This window comes from Simochromis diagramma, unplaced genomic scaffold (genome assembly GCF_900408965.1).
Source record: "Simochromis diagramma unplaced genomic scaffold, fSimDia1.1 OVJJ01000107.1, whole genome shotgun sequence".
Classification (NCBI taxonomy): domain Eukaryota; kingdom Metazoa; phylum Chordata; class Actinopteri; order Cichliformes; family Cichlidae; genus Simochromis; species Simochromis diagramma.
In genome coordinates this window covers 6,302,995-6,321,650 of record NW_024387209.1, presented here as the reverse complement: position 1 = coordinate 6,321,650, position 18,656 = coordinate 6,302,995, and the positions used below count along the sequence as shown (strand labels likewise).

Here is an 18,656-nt window from a genome sequence, read left to right as displayed (position 1 = left end):
TGAGAGTGATTTTTAAGCCTCGGCAAACAGGAAGCAACAACTTCGAGTAAAATGTAAATATGGATCATGAGCAGGTGATGGTGCCTTCAGAGTCCTGCAGAGTGGGAGTTTGTGCAGCTCAGAATGTAGACACAGAGTCAGCGGCGCCATCTGGTGGCAAAACAAAATAAAATACAAACAATAGGTCTTGGAGAGGAAAATGCAATGCGCACCTGTCAATTCACTTTTTAAAACTCCCTCTGTGTTGATGTTACCAAAAGAAAAGAAAGAAAAAGCTTATTCTAAGAGATCCAGCTAGCTGACTTAGCTGTGTGCATGACTGAAACGTTTAGAGATGTTTATATCTCTGTGTTTAGGCTATGTCACACTGTAGTGTGGCATTGCTTCATTTGTCCCACTTTGCATTTTTAAACCTTGTTATAAACACACTTCAATCAAACGTATTTGATTATTTCACATCTGAAAAGTTGTCCTACCTCTTTAAATGTCACTTCTAAAAAAAAAAAAAAAAAAAAAAAAATGCAGCCAATCATAAAGTCCTGGGGGGACAGGCTCACATCAGACGGCGTCACTGCGCTCACTTCTTCTCTCCAGCATGCTCCTCTCGCTCTGCCTGAGCGTTTCCGTTATCTTCTTTTCCTCTTCGGGTTTTGCCATGGAGATGAACCAGACCTCCAAGTTGCTGGGGGAGAGCGGAGAGCAGTGTTCAGCCTGCGACTTCCGGGAGCACAGCAAGCAGATGAGGCTCCACAGCATCAAGTCGCAAATCCTCAGCATCCTGCGGCTGGAGCAGGCGCCCAACATCAGCCGCGATATGATCCGCCAGCTGATCCCCAAAGCGCCTCCTCTGACACAGCTGCTGGACCAGTATGACCCGCGGGTGGAGGACGAAGACCACGCAACCACGGAGACCATCATCACAATGGCAACAACGCGTAACTAAACAAACCACTGAGGGGTTTATACCTAAAATAAATAAATAAATACATGAATAAATAAATAGTTTTGCACGTTTTTTGTGCGTAAATCCTGTGCGTAAAGAGGCGCAGTAAAATAGGATACTGCTGAGGCGCAAACGACCAAACAGACCTGAGCGACGACTTTAAGGCCGTAAATGTTTATATGATATGATGTTTATATTTATATTAGCCATAAAATCTTAATGGCAGGTGACCAACAATTATCTTTAACGAGGATTTGTATTTGGTATTACTGGTGTTGAGCGTTTGAGGGAGCCTCCCAGCCTTCACATGCTCAATTGGGGTGGTTAGCACCAGATTTCTGTCGTTTTAATCTGGAGAATTTTAATCTTAGATTAACTAGTTGATGAATTTAGAAGTTATGGTGATGCAAAATACCATTATTGAAGGACAAATGAAACATTTAAGGAGTTATCATACTAATACCACTCATATCTTAAATCACCATTAAATTCTAGCTACAGAATTTCTCCAAATCTGTTCATTTAGTTTTCCAAAAAGGAGACAAAACAGACAATTGACTGACAGCATTAACTGGAATAACATCGTTCAAATGATCAGGGGCACCTCCAGAATTTTTTCATAGGGGTGGCCACATGGGGGGCCACTAAAAATATTGTAGTGGCACAGCAAAAACAGAATTTCCAGTTTTAATAAATATTTTTAATAATTATAATAATATCCTTTCGTGAATGTCTGCATGCATGACAACCAAAAGTTTATGTGAAAATGTTTCTAATGCAACAGCATAACATTTTTTTTTGTTTTTTGTTTTTATATGAATCACTTCTTCCAGACAATCCAATCGCCCAGGACGAATTGTCCTGTTGTCTGTTCAGCCTCAGTCCAAAGATTCAGCCCAAAAACATCCTGAGCGCTCAGCTGTGGGTTCACCTGCGGCCTGCTGACGTGGTTACCACCGTCTTCCTGCAGGTCTCCCGCCTCAAACCTGGCAAGGAGGGAAACAGCACCCGCGTCCGGGTTCGCTCCCTGAAAATTGACACTGACGCTGGTGCTGGCTCCTGGCAGAGCATCGACATCAAGTCTCTGCTGCAGGCTTGGCTGCGTCAACCAGAAACCAACTATGGCATAGAAATCAACGCCTACGACTCCAAAGGAGAAGATCTGGCCGTTACTTCAGCAGAGCCTGGAGAGGAAGGACTGGTGAGTCTATTTCCTCTATGACTCTATAAGTATTGGTTTGCAGTAGCAGCTATTTTTATGCATTACACTTAAGCAATGGTTAATTATTGGCTAAATTTCAAGTGAGCCCAGTACCTATGATAATTTTTATAATGAAACAAAATTATTACTTAATAAAGTGAGGCACCAAAAACTATGTGGTCAGGTTTAGGCACTATAAACTATAAACCTTCCAGGCTGTCTTATACATTACTGTTTAATTTTCCATTTACAACTCCTTCCTAGCAACCCTTCATCGAGGTCAAGATCCTCGACAACCTCAAGAGATCCCGTCGTGACTCGGGCCTCAACTGTGATGAAGAGTCTGTGGAGACACGCTGCTGTAGATACCCACTCACCGTTGACTTTGAGGAGTTTGGGTGGGACTGGATTATTGCGCCCAAACGCTACCGAGCAAACTACTGCTCAGGGGAGTGTGAGTTCCTGCACCTGCAGCAGTACCCACATGCACACCTGGTGAACAAGGCTAACCCACGGGGTACAGCTGGGCCCTGCTGCACACCCACCAAGATGTCGCCCATTAACATGCTCTATTTCAACCGCAAGGAGCAGATCATCTATGGAAAGATCCACTCCATGGTGGTTGACCACTGTGGCTGCTCTTGAGGATATCAGGCATCCGTGAGGATGAAACGTCTAACAGAAATGATGCAAAGATTTCAAATATTGCACTTTTTTTTTCAGATTGATTTAGTAGTTTAAGAAAAGCAGCCAATAAACAGGTTCCAAAGATGCTAAAAAAACATCCAAAACAATGAAATAAGTCATTTCAGTTATTCAGTTTTGGTCTTTGTGTTCTAATCCAAACAAAAATTGACCAAACAGGATGCAAACACGCATCAAAAACAAACCAACAGCGAGCCCAGAAATGCTCAAAAGTCGCACAAATTTATTCATATAATGATTGCTTACTTTTTATATATGTAACTGCTGTGCTATAAACCTGTAAAAACAATTTAACACAGCATTTAAGCATTTTAAGCATTTAACACACTCAGTAGATACAGAGTAAGAAGCTCATTCATTTTATGTCCGAATGTAAAATGAAGCAATGCAACCAAATTTAAAAAAAAAATGTATTTCAACAGAAAGACAATTTCAAATGTGCAAAAAGAGCATTTAGACAAAAATCTAAATATATTAAATGCTAAATATATCTAATATCTCATATATATATAAAACGCATTTAGGCAGGATTCAAAACTGAATACAAGAGTAAAAGTTAGTAAAAGTATAGTATTACAAGTAACTCTTTTAGCACAGTTTTTGGTCTCCTCTGGGAAAATGTCTGTATTTTTAGCTGCTAAATGCTGCACTATGTTCTCTAACTGTGTGTGTGTGTGTGTCTGCTGCTAGCTTTGTAGAGCTTTTTTTAAACTGCTCCATGAGGAGTGCTAATCAAATAGTGAAGTTTAAACCATAACAGTTTTTACACAACCTTTACAAATAGTCATTGACTATATTGTTATACAAGACTTATTGAATATAAGCTATTGTTTTTAGTATAATCTTTAAGGCTTTTGAGATAATCACTGTTAATATATTCACTTTTTCAGAAAATAACAGAAGATGCAGTCTTACACACATATATCTTTTTTTCATATATCTTTTTTTATTGGTGTGTTTACCCACTTTCAGGCCTTTTCGCACATTAAAGTGTGAGGCAATGTTTGAACATGAATATCTCAAAATATTAACAATAAAAGCCTAAAATATTCGCTGGTATTTCTTACCATCAGAACAATTCAGGTAAATTGGGACAGTGTTATTAAAAAACGTCTGAGTATTGGCTGGCTAAAATGCAAAAAATGCCCCATATTTGAATGCACACTATTAAAAAACTTTACATTGCAAAAGAAAACTAGTGACACTTTTTGAATGATATATAGTTATATTTTACAATAATGAAAAGTAAAATGTAAAATATTCTTTAACATTAAAATGTTAGTCACAAAAATGGAAAAAAAAATCTTGTTTTTAAAAATTAGAATACCATCTGGAAGCTCCAGAATTTTTGATGTATTCAAATTTTGATCTGGACTAGCTGCTGATATTTTTTTGTTTTTAGGGTACAGCGTGTCATATTTGCTGGATTCAACAGAGAATTTGAATGAAAAAAAAAAAGTAAATATCTAAAAGTAAGTAATTGCCATATAAAGATGAAATTTCACAGCAGTCATTTCATATGTCCAAACGTTTGGCCATTAGTTTATTATGCAATTTGAAGATGATCAAAATTAGTCATTTTTTAATGAATCTGTCCCAAATTAAAGATCCTGATTCATTTTCATGGTAAATGTGAAGCTGAAATTTAACAGCAATCACAAACTCAAAGTCAAACTTTGGACCATAAAAGTTTTATTTAAAAGATGGTTGAGCAGATGAAGGACCCCTGTGTAACTCCCTGATGAAGGCATCTTTGCTGAAATTAGTTTTGTAGGTTAAAACTAATTTCATCATGTTTAATTGTTATTTACAGAGTGCTTTGCAGAGCTTGGATTTGTAAGTAGTTTAACTGTCTGAAGCCACAGAGTTTGGCTCTTCGATTACTTACATACTAACTGCATTAATTCAAACTTGGCCATGTTTTATATGAACATTCACCATTGAAATGGGATAAATATAGCAGGAAATGAAATAAGAAACAGCAGAATAGGCCACCTTTGAAGAAAAACATGGCTTATCCAGCTGTTGCTTTTCAGTTACAGTATTGTGCACGATCAGAAATCTGTATTATTGTTAATGTTACTTTCGTATCTCCAGTGTTTGTTAAATGTTCTGTATGCATATAAAAATGCATTTTTAACTTAATCAGCACTTTGTACTTTGGTGGACTCAATATGGGGGTCTAAATACAGTAATATCAGATAATCATATGTGCAAATGTCTGGAATTTTCTGCCATCCTAACTCAACTTTCACACAAAACACGACTTTCAGACTCAGTAGATGGACCCCTGCTGCTTCCTGTCCTATTTTATGAAATCCTGTCCTGATATGAGCCTTGACCAAAGCAAACCCTGCAGGGCATCTTCCATGTGCGCCTTTATTTTGAAAAACATGAACTGAATGACTCTGATCTGGCACTTTGTCCCTCTCCCTGTTCCAGCGCTCATTTTAGAGGAAAAGAGTTGCTCTTTTTTCCCCTTTTCTTTTTTTTCTTTTTTTTTGAGGACGTTGTTGCAGGTGTTATTCAGTGTTGGAATTTTATTTTGCTGTTGTATTTTTGTCGTGGTGGATTGTGTGCAGAGACTTTGTCACGTGTTAACTGGAGGCAGGAGAAAAAGCCATTGTGGGGTAATTTGAAGTGAAGATTTGTCATAAATGAATTTAGTCTCTTTATTCTGAGTCTAAACGTTGAATGTAACCACTGCCTCATAAAGTACTGTCACATTTTGGTACGTAATTTGTTTGCCGTGTTCTCTTCGTTGAGCTTTGTGACTTCAGTATTTATTTGTTATCAGCAGAATTAGCTTTGAGAAGTCCCAGCGTACTGACACATACTAAAGTGCAGTATTGTGCAAAAGTCTTGTGATACTCCTAATTTCCTTATATGGTACTAGGAAAAAGGGAAATATATAATTTCTTCAGGAATAGGAAAGTAGTCTGCAGGAATAGTTCTTCATGCTTCCTGAACAACATTCAAAGCTCTTCTTTGGATATTTCTGCCTTTCGCTGTTATACTAGGATCTAGGAAATCTATGATCTGTTTGGGATCTGTGTCAGGTCTTTGCTGGATTATGTTCCTTTTACTTAGGGACATGAATATACATTGCTAGGCTTGATACTTCTGCTTTTGTCCTCCCCTTGTCCAGTTTCCTCAACTTTTTAGAGATACGCTGCACACCATCCTGAGATATGTTAAGTTTTCTGCTAACAGTAGTTTATTATAAGCAGCCTGTCAGAAAAACACATAATTGTTTTTTTTGTTTTTTTTACCAATTTCTTTAGTTGAATCTATGAAAAATGCTAACAATAACACAGGTTGACAGAAATAAATGGCATTTTTATACCAACAAGGTGATTCCTAAACTGGCAAAAGATACAGTTTAAATCAATTCTTTGTTGTCTGTTCATCCTTAAGTTAGGTGCCTTTTTATGCTTGAATGATTGACAGGACAAAGCCCCCCCCCCCAAAAAAAGACAAAAAACAAATAAAATATCCTCTCAAAATGTCCAGGTAGAAGGATTGAACTGAAAATGAGTGAAAAAGGAGCCAGTATCAAAAGAAACACTTAGAAAGACCTTCAGAAAGTCTGGAGAACTGTTGCTCAAGACCACTTAAAGGAATTACAACAAAATCTGTCTAATTGGACGTAAAACAGAAAGAAATGAGTATTTTTGCACTTTTGCACAGTGCTGTATACCACTACATCGTTGCAGTGATGTGAACCAACACTGTTGGTCAGGAAAAATAAGAAATTTAAAGGCGTGTTAAGTTCAGGAAGATCCACAAAAGGATCCATAAAAAATGAATCAGCTTTATTGTGTGACAGTTTGTAACGACTGCGGTCTCAAAATACCTTATTATGTAAAATCTGAAAACTAAACCTATAACAGAACACCTGCAGTTTGTCAAACTCAATCTCATCAAGGACCTGACATGTGAAATGCTTTACTGGGATGCTTTTAGTCAACAAGAAAATACCACAGGTTGTTGTATAGCATGCTCTTACAAACATTTTGATTCAAAAATTAACAAGCTGCCTAAACATTACCATAAAGATCGCAGTCATGCTTCTGAATATGACTGGTCATATGGAGCATTTGATAAAATCAAATACAATTTTCTGAACAACCTCTCGCCAAATGGAAGATCTGACTGAGCGGTTTCCTCTGCTGTGAAGCACCTTGTCTTTGTGACTCCATCACTTTCAGAATTGGCACACAAGAAACATTTACATGCATTTATGCTGTTCAGCAACTTTCTGAAGACTCTGTTCTCCTGTTCTTGTGTCAGATATATACTGTAAGTTTAAAAAAAATACTGTAAACATCTAAAGCAAAACTGGGTTGTTATGGCACCTATTTTTAGTCTCCGCCACCTCCTCGGGGAGATTTCTCTGTTTTTAGCTGCCAATCAGACGGTGAGCATTGTTGTTTTTTTAGAGCTTTGATCTGAAAACTGCTCGATGAAAGTTTGGTTGTAATACTTTTTTCAGTTTTGCAGATGAACAGTAAGAGGTGGAATTTATGATGTGAATGACAGTGGTGGAAAATCAGTTGTGCTTATTGCCAGCTCTATGTCCTTTCATTATTGGGCTCTTTTAGAGTAGCTCGAACCCTCCTCGGCTCATCCTCTGTCTGGAACAAGCAGTTTTGACTCCTACCCCTGAGTTTATTGTGCCTGAGCTGACCATATTAGGGATATCTCCCCCCCTCTATGACATCACACAGAGCCAGTGTAGAAAAAACTCAGGAGCCTTTCAAGCAGTCTGAATCCTGGATTTTGGCTCAGAGCGAGGACTTGTACATCCCCTGACCTCGTGTTTTGTTTTGTTTTTTACTTTGCCCATGTTTAGCCTTAACATGCATTTAAACAGTTTATATAAGCAGAATAACTTTCAGCCTCCTTCCATGGAGGACAAATCTGGAGAAAGTCACTGACTGGTCCAATAGTGTGTAAATAATCAGGAAAGTTTGGCGCCGTCAGCCAAAATTCAAGCATGAGAACAGAAAGCGTGACTTAGCAGGGAGGTTTCAGCTCAATTTGAAGCCGCGTGCAGATGTCCTGACTGTTGTTGTGCTTCACGGGGGTTTCTGACCCAAACGTCTTTGTCCCGCTGTTGGAGCAGAGCGTCCACGGGTGACACATATCCACGTGGGTGACTGTGCAGTGAACTGAAGTAAACTCATCACACTTATTTAGTCTCTTGTTAAAATTGCATAGGCAGGTGGCAGGTGCACTTAACAAACAAAGATGTTTTTTTTCCCCCTGCAAAAAGCGTGCTAACGTCCAGCTCTGAGTTTCCCACTTTGAGGTCTAAACATCAGGCTGTGTTGCTGCATTTGAGGACCAGAAATGTGTGAAACTCTACCTGCTAGTTTTTGCGTAGTCTTGCTGATGAAGAGAGACAAGCTGAGCTTTTCTTTCTGCCACACTTGGTCTGTAAATGTGGGTTCATTTGTCACCTTTATTGTAAATTATATCCAAAATGGAATACAACCTTGAAAGAGTATAATAAAATAGAGTATCTTGAATAATGTAGAGTATTGTTATTAATCACAGATATTTTTTTCCCAAAATCATAAGTATAAAATTATGGAATCATCTTTTTAAAACAAGTTGTCACAAACCTAAATATGCAAAATAGTCTGCAGTTAAAACTCTCAATGAGCTGTTGCACCTGGCTGATAGAAAGGAAGGATGGAGCTAATAAGAGAGTAATCACTTAAATATTTACTTCATGGCTAAGGTTTAAGAACAGAAAAGGAAACTTGCAGATTTAAAGTAAAAAGAAAAAAAAATAAAGAAAATCAAATATTTGTGGTGCATTTAGGTTCAGTCAGACGGGTCAGTAAACGCCAGCAAATGTCAGTAAATGAAAGGTTCATTGGAGATTGAAGTTTACAGCAGCAAGTGAAGGCATCAAACGGTGAGACGCCGCCGCTAGGGGGCGTAGTGACATCATAAGACAGGTGTAAGAAGACCGAGGGAGAGATGATTGCGAGTCTCTGAGGAGGGTTGAAGTTTTCTGAACAGCGGTTCGAGTTTCTTCAGGTTAAAAGAAAAGACTGGAGAAAGAGCGACACCATCACCTGCTGGAGGCTGTGGAGAGAAGGTTCGTTTACAGTAAGTCAAAGGTGTCGAAATTATATAAATCATAAAATAAGGGTTAAATTTTCAACTTTCTTCAACTTTAGCTCATTTTAATTTCTCATACAGTCATAATTGATTTTTATCTGCCGTAATATGGTTAGTGGTGTTTTCACATCTATACAGTGGTAAAATATGCAATATTTTGTATATCTAAAACATATTTAAAAACATAAAAAACATAAGGCTGATTGGGGCAGTTTATCTGACATGTATGTTAGCATTTGTAACACTGAAGATGCTGCCTGTCAATTTAAGGTTGTATCATATTCTATGGGGGTGTGGCAACCTGGCCACAACAAGCTTTGGTTGTGTGTTGTTGGAACAGCTTGTTTTATCACTGATTTAGGCTCTGGGTAAACATTTCTAAGACACTTTAGTGTTAAAGGTTTAAAAACCATCACTGAGCAGGGTTTTCAAACTGTTTGGAACCTGCTGGATGAAAACAGCCTTTTTAAAAAAGAAAACAACTAGATGCTTTAATGGTATTAACACTTTCCCCCCCAGTAATACATCACATTCACTCTCTTTAAAAGGTTTTCAGTGTAAATCATTAGCAATGACAATTTTATGACTTTATCATAAAACTATAGACTGTATGTAAAAGATGGTAATTATAATGTTAATGTTGGAGCCAAAAGTCACCAAATGTCAACAAGTGGGTGATGTGCTAAGTTATCAGCTAATGCTAGCTTGGTTAGCAAATTGCGCCTATAAACTATACAGCTATAACACATAGACCCATTTACCTACTAACCAGTTTCGGACATTCTCAAACTTCACAAATAAAATCCATATTATTTGTCAAATAACTTCATTAAAATGCAACAAAGACACAAACAGAGTCCAGTGATCCTATTCAGTGGCTAAATGTAGCCTAGCAGACAGCTAACAGCTATTTAATTATTGCCGTTTGGCTCTGTAAACAGGAGCACCTCCAGAACATTTTCATTGGGGTGGCCATATGGGGGCCAATAAAATACAGGGGAGCGGTGACGGGAAATTGTGAGGGACATATAAAGTGACACAATACGAATGACAAAAATTGTTTATGCAAAAATAAATAACAAGTTAAGGTTTCAACTCATTGTACAGTGTCTTCCTCTCACTTATCCTCACCTTTATCAAAATTATTACCAACATAGGACATTCTTGCCCAGAGGGGGCCAACAAACTTTGTGGGGGTGGCCCGTGCCCCCCCGGCCCCCCCTTGGTGGTGCCCCAGTCATTAAATGCTCCGTCTTTCCTTAGAGTGAGCTGGTATTGATGGAGCTCACTGAACCAGAGGCGTCATGCATGCTGTGGACTACAGAGATGACCTGAAGCTCTCAGCAGGGGAGATGAAGTGGTGGAGAGAGGTGGACAAATGGAGAGGGACAGTAAAGGAGAAGAACGTAGAGGAAGAGGAGGACAAAGAGCTGGTGGAGGTGCTGCTCCAAGGCAGAGCTCCGTGGGGCTTCACACTGAGGGGAGGCACTGAACACAGAGAACCCCTGATCATCACAAAGGTAACACGCAGAACTTTGTGCTTTTTGTACAGTGATTTAAAAGAACATGTAATCATTTTTTTTACTCATTAACCTTATTTACCTGTGAAGAGCAGATTCAGTTGCCCGTCTCTTGGTGTTAAAGAACTGCCATCAGGATTTAGTTAAACTAAGTAGTGTCCATTTTGAGCCAGAAAGGCATGGACTGATCGTGTATGTGTTTGTCAGATACATTTTTAGGGAGGAGAGTATTTAAATGAATAATAAAAACACAACATAAAGTTAATTTATTGCAAATTGCACTGTAATGAATGCAGTAAAATGTCTTTTTTTGTGCGTGATTACAATAGTTATTGCTAGGAGTGTTTATTCAAATGGAACAACAAACGTCGATGGTGTTACCAGAAAGATTTGGGAGGACTGGCACTACAGATAATTGTTACACTGGGTTTAAGTGTTTCAGGTTTTTAACTATGTTTCTGCCTCCAAGCACATCTCCATATCCTTTCTCAGCAGTGCATACACACAGAGCTCTGCAACATCACAACTGGTAGTAGATCGGTTACATATCATATTACTATAGTTTTTAAAATACAGCTGTTGATGGGAGTCAGACACATCTGAAGTTTTTTTAATTAATGTCTGAAATGTTTAACCAGATGTTCAAATGTCTGGTTTGAACAATACATTCCCAATATACTAGCTAGTAAAACTAATTATTCTTATTTTATGAATGTGCAGTGCCTAAATAGGAAATGAATGGCTAAGCTGTATGTTGCATTTACCCTCTTGAGTGGAGTGATGTGTTATCAAGGAGTGTGTGGACATTTAGCGTCACCCATTGTAGCTGCATTTAAAATATGATTTGATTAAGAAAAGAATCGAAATAACAGTTTCGAATGCATAATTTGTACATCTGTTAAACTTGACTAAATGCTAACTTGTTGGTTTTAAAGATTTTTTTTTTGTTATTCTGTTTAAATAATTAGTAACCTATTCAGCAGAAACATCCATTTTCTCTTCAGTATTTCATAGTTTGCAGTATTTACAGTAATAAACACCTGCAAGCCTCACAGGGCATGCAGAAAACACATGCATGTGACGCAGTAAGAGTGTTTTCACAGTAAGAGTGTTTTCTGATGGTAATAATGCTTACATTCTTCAGTACATCTTCTAAATGATTTCTGGTATATTTGGAGTCAAAATTAGTTTTTTAAACCTCTTGTCTGCCACACTTAGTAACTCTGGCCCTTAATTTTTAAGAAATACTTTTGTATGTTGGCTGTAGATATTCAACGCATTGGAGAATATGTTAAACTCTTGTGTCAGAGCACATTAGCAGTTTCCTTGCACTGTAACAGGTAATATTTGAGATTTGGAATGGGAAGGATGGACTGATGAACAGGAATCCCCTCGATCTGTTTCATTTCAGTTAGATGTCTGGTGCAGAATTTAAACCCTGTCTGTGCCTGAATCATTGGACTTTAATTAGAGCCGCTGAAAGCAGTGTGAGATGTTACACCTGAGGTTGAAATGTGCCCTCAGCGGTTGCAGAGTAACTTAACTTCAAATTACTTGGAAATTTAGGGTCATATTCCTGAGAGCGTTGAAGCTTTTGTCTGCCTGCTGATCAGCGGGGCAGCAGCAACCTTTTCCATCTGCTGCTGCATGAAGCGGTACATCTCAGGGTACCTCAGATTACAGGTGGCTCAGGGTTTTAATATTAATCAGAGGACTCGGGTTGCAGCCAACACAGGTTCTCCTGGATAATGAAACAGTTTACTGAGTGAACCATCCACCTGAAAGAAAAAAGAAAATAGGAAAATATAAGTTGGTGTGATGCCTCGTGTTTCTGGGATTTTTTTTGCTGGTTCTATCAGGTGGTTTAATCATGCATGTCTTTCTACTTTTGCCTATGAAATAATAAGAATAACTCTGTACTACAATGGTAAACTTTATCCAGGGGATGGTGCCAAAGGTGCAGCAATGTTCTACCAAACCATAGATGTATGTAAAAGATGGACGTTGCTCGTTGTAATGGAGAAAGTGAAGGTGGAGCAGTCGTCAGATACACAGATGTTCTTTTTAGACAAAGTTTGAGTTCAGTTTGTCACACTCTCTGTTTAGACAGCTTTGTGTGTCAGGTTTTGTGTTGGTGCTCTGATTGGTGTATTCCTGCAGGATTTTTTTTTAACCTTAACATACTGAAGATAACATATTGAAAATTTCAGCGCTGAGGTGTAGAGACTGGTCAGTGTATTGGCCACTGAGCCAACATGTATTGGCTGAGTGATTGTTGAGTGGTTGCTGACTGTTGCCAAGTGAAATTGGTAACATAGAGAGTTGTTTGGTTTGGTTGCTAGCAGGTTGCCACTGCCACCCAGAGTTTACATAGTTTGAAAATTGAACAAGTTTAACACAGACCAAAAACAGAGATTGTTCACTTTCAGAGTAAAGGTAGTCTGTTGCAACCAATACATGACAAAAGGTGCAACTTTTATTTTGAAGACAAACAGTTTCCAGTTTGGTTTATACATTTCACAATTTTACTACCACTGAGTCAGCGTCTTCCATGGAAGCTACTGCTGACTGAAGCGACCTACCAGCAACCAAAGAGGTATATTTAGTTGTGACTAGTTTCACCCAAGTGACTGCAACCTTTGCAAAATGTAATAATGGTGAAAACTAAAAGAGATTTTCTTGCTTACCAAGTGATGCATTTAGTGATATTGTGATTCTGTGGAGCCCTAAAAACACACACAAGTTTGGGTCACAGAGTGGCCTGTTATGCAGTAACTTCCATGTGTGTTATCCTCGTGTTGCCCAGGTGGAGGATGGCAGCGTGGCTGCGGCGGTCCGTCTTCAGGCCGGCGATGAGATTGTGAGTGTGAACTCAGTTCCCCTTAGTGGCTCTCGGCAGGAGGCCATATGCCTGGTGAAGAGCTCCCACAAGACCCTGACCTTGGTGGTCCGAAGGTACCGTTACAGCAAAAATGGCAGATACTTCTTTATATTTTTATATATATATATATTTTTTTATATTTTTTTTATGGAACAAAAGAGGAACTTTCTTAGGATTTGGGGGGTTTATACCAGTTTTTACTATGTTTGACTGCTTTCTTGGCTCATGTGTAGCTTGTTGGGGCTGAGCATCAGCCAGCCGGTCAGCAGGAGTTCAGCAGGAGGTCAGAGGTCAAAACCACAGTGCCGGAGTCTGACGGTATATATCAGAAAGAAAATGCAGACACAAGTAATATGTGGTTCAGAAGAACACGTTGTCCCCTGAAAATGCTAAAGCCCTGCAGTGTTTCTTCTACAAACACGAGCTTGTGGGATGGAGAGGAAGGTCGGCTGCAGCCTGACAGTCTCTTACGTGGGCCTCTCGCTGTTTGTTTGCTCCCGAGGCTTAAACAAAAGCTGGTATTGTGGAGGCAGCAGGGCTCCGGCCAGTGCTGTTATTCCAGAGCACAGATAACCACTTGTAAATTACACCGAGAGGACCACCAAATGCCCCTCCCTCCAAACTTCTGTCAAGCCAGCTCAACTGGGAGATGGTAAGAGACCAGTTTAACCTGCAGGTCAGCAGCTCATCAGATTTCTAACTTTTGAAAAGTCTGTAAATGTTGCTAACAGTGAAATGCAGACATGTCAGAAATGAAAATTGTCTGAATGAAAAATCCAATGATCCAAAAGCAAACCTAAAAGAGTGAATCAGCGTAACAGGCTTCCAAACAATAACACGAACTCAAACATAACAAGAACTAATGCTCAAGATGCTGAAATTATAAATCAAAAACTCGACCTAACAATAAAGAAAATTGTTAATTATTATTATTAACCTTTATTTAACCAGGAAGATCCCATTGAGATTAAAAACCTCTTTTTCAAGGGACACCTGGCCAAGATAGGCAGCAGCAGGTGTCCCACAGTTACAGAAATTACCTAATTAAACACAGGCAGCATCTAATTGAAACAGTTGCATGTTATGGACTTGTCCTCAAGGATTCGTAGTTTAGATTTAAAAGCACTTAATAAAATGAATTCAGTTATTTTCCATTCGTTCTGCAGTTTGTTCCAAGCCGAGGGTGCTAAATGAACAAAAGCTCTTTTACCAAATTCAGTTCGGGCAAATGGAACAGAAAGCAACAAGTAACCATGCAGACGAAGAGAATACCGACCAGCATGTTTCATTGTAAGCAGGGAACATATATAAGAAGGTAGCAACCCAAGTATTGCCTTATATATAAAACTGTATAGATGAGAGTTCTTCCAACTTGCCAAAGCAGGCCATCCTACCTGAGAGTATAACTCACAGGGTGAGTCTGAGATTTACGGTTAGTGATGAACCTCAGAGAAGCATGATACACAGTATCAACCATTCAAAGACATTGAGCAGAAGCATTTATATATAGAATATCTCCATAATCCAGCACAGGCAAAAATGTCACAGCAACAAGCCGCTTCTTTGTATTAAAAGAGAAACACAACTTATTATGAAAATAAAATCTCAGTTTTAACTTCAGATTTTTCACATGATTCTCTACATGTGGTTTGATGGTGAGCAAGTCATCAATCAAAATTGAAGTCATCAATCAAGAGTGTGAACCAACTCTATTTTTTAACCTTCAAGAGTGGTTACTGATGGAATTGTTTGGGCCCATTTCCTTGATTTAGAAAACAACATGAGCTTTGTTTTGTCTGCATTGAGAACAAGTTTAAGCTGAAGTAATGAGTGCTGGACAGCAAAAAAGGCTTTCTTCAAGGAGTCAATGGCTTGGACAAGAGTTGAACCACAGCTGTAAATAACTGTATCATCAGCAAGATTGTTTATGTAAATGATAAATAGAAGAGGACCTAATACAGAGCCCTGTGGCACTCCGTTGTGCACTGTAACAAAGTCAGAACATAGACCATCAGATTTTATGCACTGATACCTATTATTGAGGTAGTTTGAGAACCATGCCACTGCTCTGTCAGAGAGTCCCGACTGGAAGACTCTAAATACAACGATCAACAGTGTCAAATGCTTTTGACAAATCAATAAAAAGTGATGCACAGTGTTGTTTCTTATCAAGTACAATAGTAATATCATTTACCACTCTCATTGCAGCTGTGATAGTAATGTGATTTTTCCTAAAGCCTGATTGATATTCAGATAAAATGGCATTGGTGTGTAAAAACTCCTTTAACTGCTCACACACAAGAGCTTCAAGAACGTTGTCCAGCACAGATAGATTAGATATTGGTCTGTAATTAGTTAACACTGCTGAGTCGCCCCTTTTAATAGACGAGCAACAAAAGCTGATTTCCATACTGAGGGAATTTCATTCGTATCCAGTCTGAGGTTGAAAAGTGTTGTGAGAGGCTCTGCCACAAGAGGAAGAGTGAAGCAAAGCAGAATAATAATATAATAAATGATCATATCAGCATAAATATATCAGCACAGACAAAGTCCAGAGGTCCAGCTCAGCAAGTCTTATTAGTGACGACTGCTTGTCACAGCTGTCAATCAAACCAGTCATGCCAACTTAAAGCCTCAACAAAATCCCCCCAAATTTGTTTTTTTAAAAATGATCTGCTGTACAGTTTGTATGAAGGTGGAAAATATCCATAAAGATGAGGAATGCTTGTTGTACCAGGTTGTAAACATGTTTATTTCTGCTGTAAAGTTGGACTTTTTAACATGGGAGTCTATAGGGACTGGTTCACTTTGGGGACAGCCTCTAGTGGACTTCAGAGGAACTGCAGGTTTTCACCCTGGTGGTTGCTGCTTAATTTTTTGATGAGCATCTAAACTGTAATAAAGATGTGATATGCCTGTAGATATAAAAATGAGGACTCATAAGAAGAGCTTTGTACAGTTTTGAGTAAAAGTATTTGCACCTTCTTGATTTCTTAGTTTTTCCATATTTGTCACATTTGCATGTTATTAGCTATAGGGGGCAATTTCTTTTTTACACAGGCCCAGGTACATTTTTTAGGATTTTTTTTCCTAATAAATGAACTAATTTGCCAAATATTAACATTTGTTTCATGACTTAAAACATGTAGGTGTATAAATATGAAAAAAAAAAAAACTATAAGAAATCAGGAATACAAATTCATTCTCACAGCGCTATGCACCCGTACAGATAACCTTTTTGATTACATGTGTCACCATGTCCTGTCCTGTCAGAAGAACATGCTCGTCTTCTTGCTTGCAAATGGCAACAGAGTCTTAGAGCTTGAATCCAATTACTCCCTGCAAAGCCACAGCGTGGACCCAGCTTTGCAGAGTGGGTTGAGTCAACAGGAGGGAAAGGTGGACTGGTGGTGTTTCAACAAGCTGCTGCTGGGAAGACCTTTAATCTGAGTGGGTTTAGAGAGCAAACGACGGGCTCAGAACAGCTAGACGACCTTTAAAGCTCTCTGAGACACCGCTGAATTGCCGTGGGAGCTCCTTCAGTGCAGGCGTCCTCCCCTGTTTGCAGGAGGAGTGGTATAGTCCATGTTGCCTAGGTGAGTTGACACTGCTTAGTGGGATAGGCCGTATCAGCAGAGCCCATTGTTTTCAGGGGCTTTGGCTACTCAGACTCCTATGTGTGTGCATGTTTCCACTCTCTGGACATGTGTGGTTTTTAGAAGATAAAGAGAAGATTTCCACTCCCAGGTACTTCCTCTATTCCTCTCTCTCTATTTCTGTCTTTTTTATTCTGTCTTTTTTACTTCATCATCTCCTCTGATTCAATCAGTTGGTTTCCTCTCAAGTGGGATTAAATCAGGAAGCGGTGAATAACTTTGAGATAACGGCAGCTTTTCTCTGCCTAGATGATATATAAAGGTTGAGAAGCTGAGGCACATTTTACCAAAGCCTAACAAATAGCTTGAGGGGAATTTTTTCTGTTTTCCTTCATTTCCTGCGGATTCGCACTGAGGTGGAAAGAAGATGAAATGCAGGTGCTATTGATATGCAGGTAAACCATATCTGTGTGGGTAACTGATTCTCCGATTTAGCGGATATGCTCGGTGTGGATTTAAGAGGCAAGTAATGTGTGTGGAGTCTTAAACCTGTTGCTCTGTGTTACCACAAAGATAAGTAAGCTGTTTTTTTCGAGCCTGCGTTCACGTTTGTTGGCAGGATTTTAGAGGGAAAAGGACATTTTTGGTTTTACAGGGACTTTCCAAAAACCCCATCTCCTGACATTTATATAATTCAAAGTGAAACTGATGTGGTGTTTTAAAGGCTTATCGTTAGCTTAAAATGTTCACAGATTTGAGAGCCTGTTACACAGTTCTTAGATTTTAAAAGCTGCAATGATACAAAATGCTAAAAAAAAGACACCCATAAAAAGAGAATGAAATCAAGCACGTCTTCAGGGATTGTTTCTTAGATGCTGTTGGAAATAAATAGTACATAAACATAATTTTTAGGAGACTGGTTTGCTGCTTAACAGCTGGAGTTGAATGAAAGCTTCTGAAAACAACTTCAATTCCCTCTGCATCTATATGTTAATTTCCTGGGGAAAGCTTCAGGTTTCAGAACATTTTCCTCACTTTACACTAAAACAATATTTATGCCCAAAGTGCTGACTTTTAGTAATTTAATTACATATAGTGTGAAATGTTACATTTAATGGAAACTGGTCAGATGAAATTTACTTGATTGGTCAGTTTATAACAAGCACATGTTCCTTAATGATTCATTTTTTAATAAATATCCTTTTAATTTTATATATTAAGTTGTATAAAGTTATAGTAATCAGAATTATTGCTTTGTGTTTCTTGAGACTGAAGTAATGTTAGTGAGCACAGGATCACAGCGGTGTCCTGGATACAAACATAATACAAATATCTTTGTGGACTTTGTTGTCTGCAGTTTGCTGTTGTCATTTCAGCCTCCTGGACTCTTTTGCTTCGCTTTTTCATCTGTATTCACATTAGACTTTAAAACAAAGCAACAAAGTGCTGAGCAATAATAAAGGCAACAAACATGAAAACCTAAAATAGTAAAATGGAATTAAGAGCAATTTCAGATTCAATGCAGCGGGGAAAAAGAAGGAATAACTGGCACATATACACAAGTATAGTAGCAAGTATATAAAATCAACCAAAATAATAAAAATTACTATGTTAAGTAAAGATTATTTATTAAGTGTGTTTCACAGACAGCCACAAAGTGCAGTACACACAA

At 38.5% G+C, this 18,656-nt stretch overlaps 2 protein-coding genes across 3 annotated transcripts in view; both read left to right on the top strand.

The window, feature by feature from the left end:
• Positions 1–539: 539 nt before the first annotated feature.
• On the top strand, positions 540–3,985 carry LOC120746075 (growth/differentiation factor 8-like). Its single transcript, XM_040051307.1, has 3 exons — positions 540–935; positions 1,777–2,144; positions 2,409–3,985. Exons 1-3 carry the CDS (start codon positions 596–598, stop codon positions 2,787–2,789), a joined length of 1,089 nt encoding a protein of 362 aa, XP_039907241.1. The 5' UTR covers positions 540–595; the 3' UTR covers positions 2,790–3,985.
• A 954-nt stretch (positions 3,986–4,939) lies between these two features.
• The window catches only part of LOC120746073 (protein Shroom2-like), a 41,241-nt gene continuing 27,524 nt past the window's right edge, over positions 4,940–18,656 (top strand). Inside the window, exons 1-3 of one of the 2 annotated variants that reach the window (XM_040051304.1) lie at positions 4,940–8,975; positions 10,251–10,507; positions 13,314–13,462. In XM_040051304.1, the coding sequence (XP_039907238.1) occupies positions 10,292–10,507; positions 13,314–13,462 (365 nt within the window). In that variant the 5' untranslated portion in view covers positions 4,940–8,975; positions 10,251–10,291. Of the gene's footprint in view, positions 8,976–10,250; positions 10,508–13,313; positions 13,463–13,552; positions 17,136–18,656 lie in introns of those variants that run through there. The other variant, XM_040051301.1, reaches the window with a different exon arrangement.

What these genes read in the sequence shown, in the direction of transcription:
- LOC120746075 (XM_040051307.1), top strand. Translation starts at nt 596, where the DNA reads ATGCTCCTCTCGCTCTGCCTGAGCGTTTCCGTTATCTTCTTTTCCTCT. An exon ending in CATCACAATGGCAACAACGC is followed by an intron (nt 936 to 1,776) that starts GTAACTAAACAA and finishes CACTTCTTCCAG; the next exon opens with ACAATCCAATCGCCCAGGAC. An exon ending in AGCCTGGAGAGGAAGGACTG is followed by an intron (nt 2,145 to 2,408) that starts GTGAGTCTATTT and finishes ACTCCTTCCTAG; the next exon opens with CAACCCTTCATCGAGGTCAA.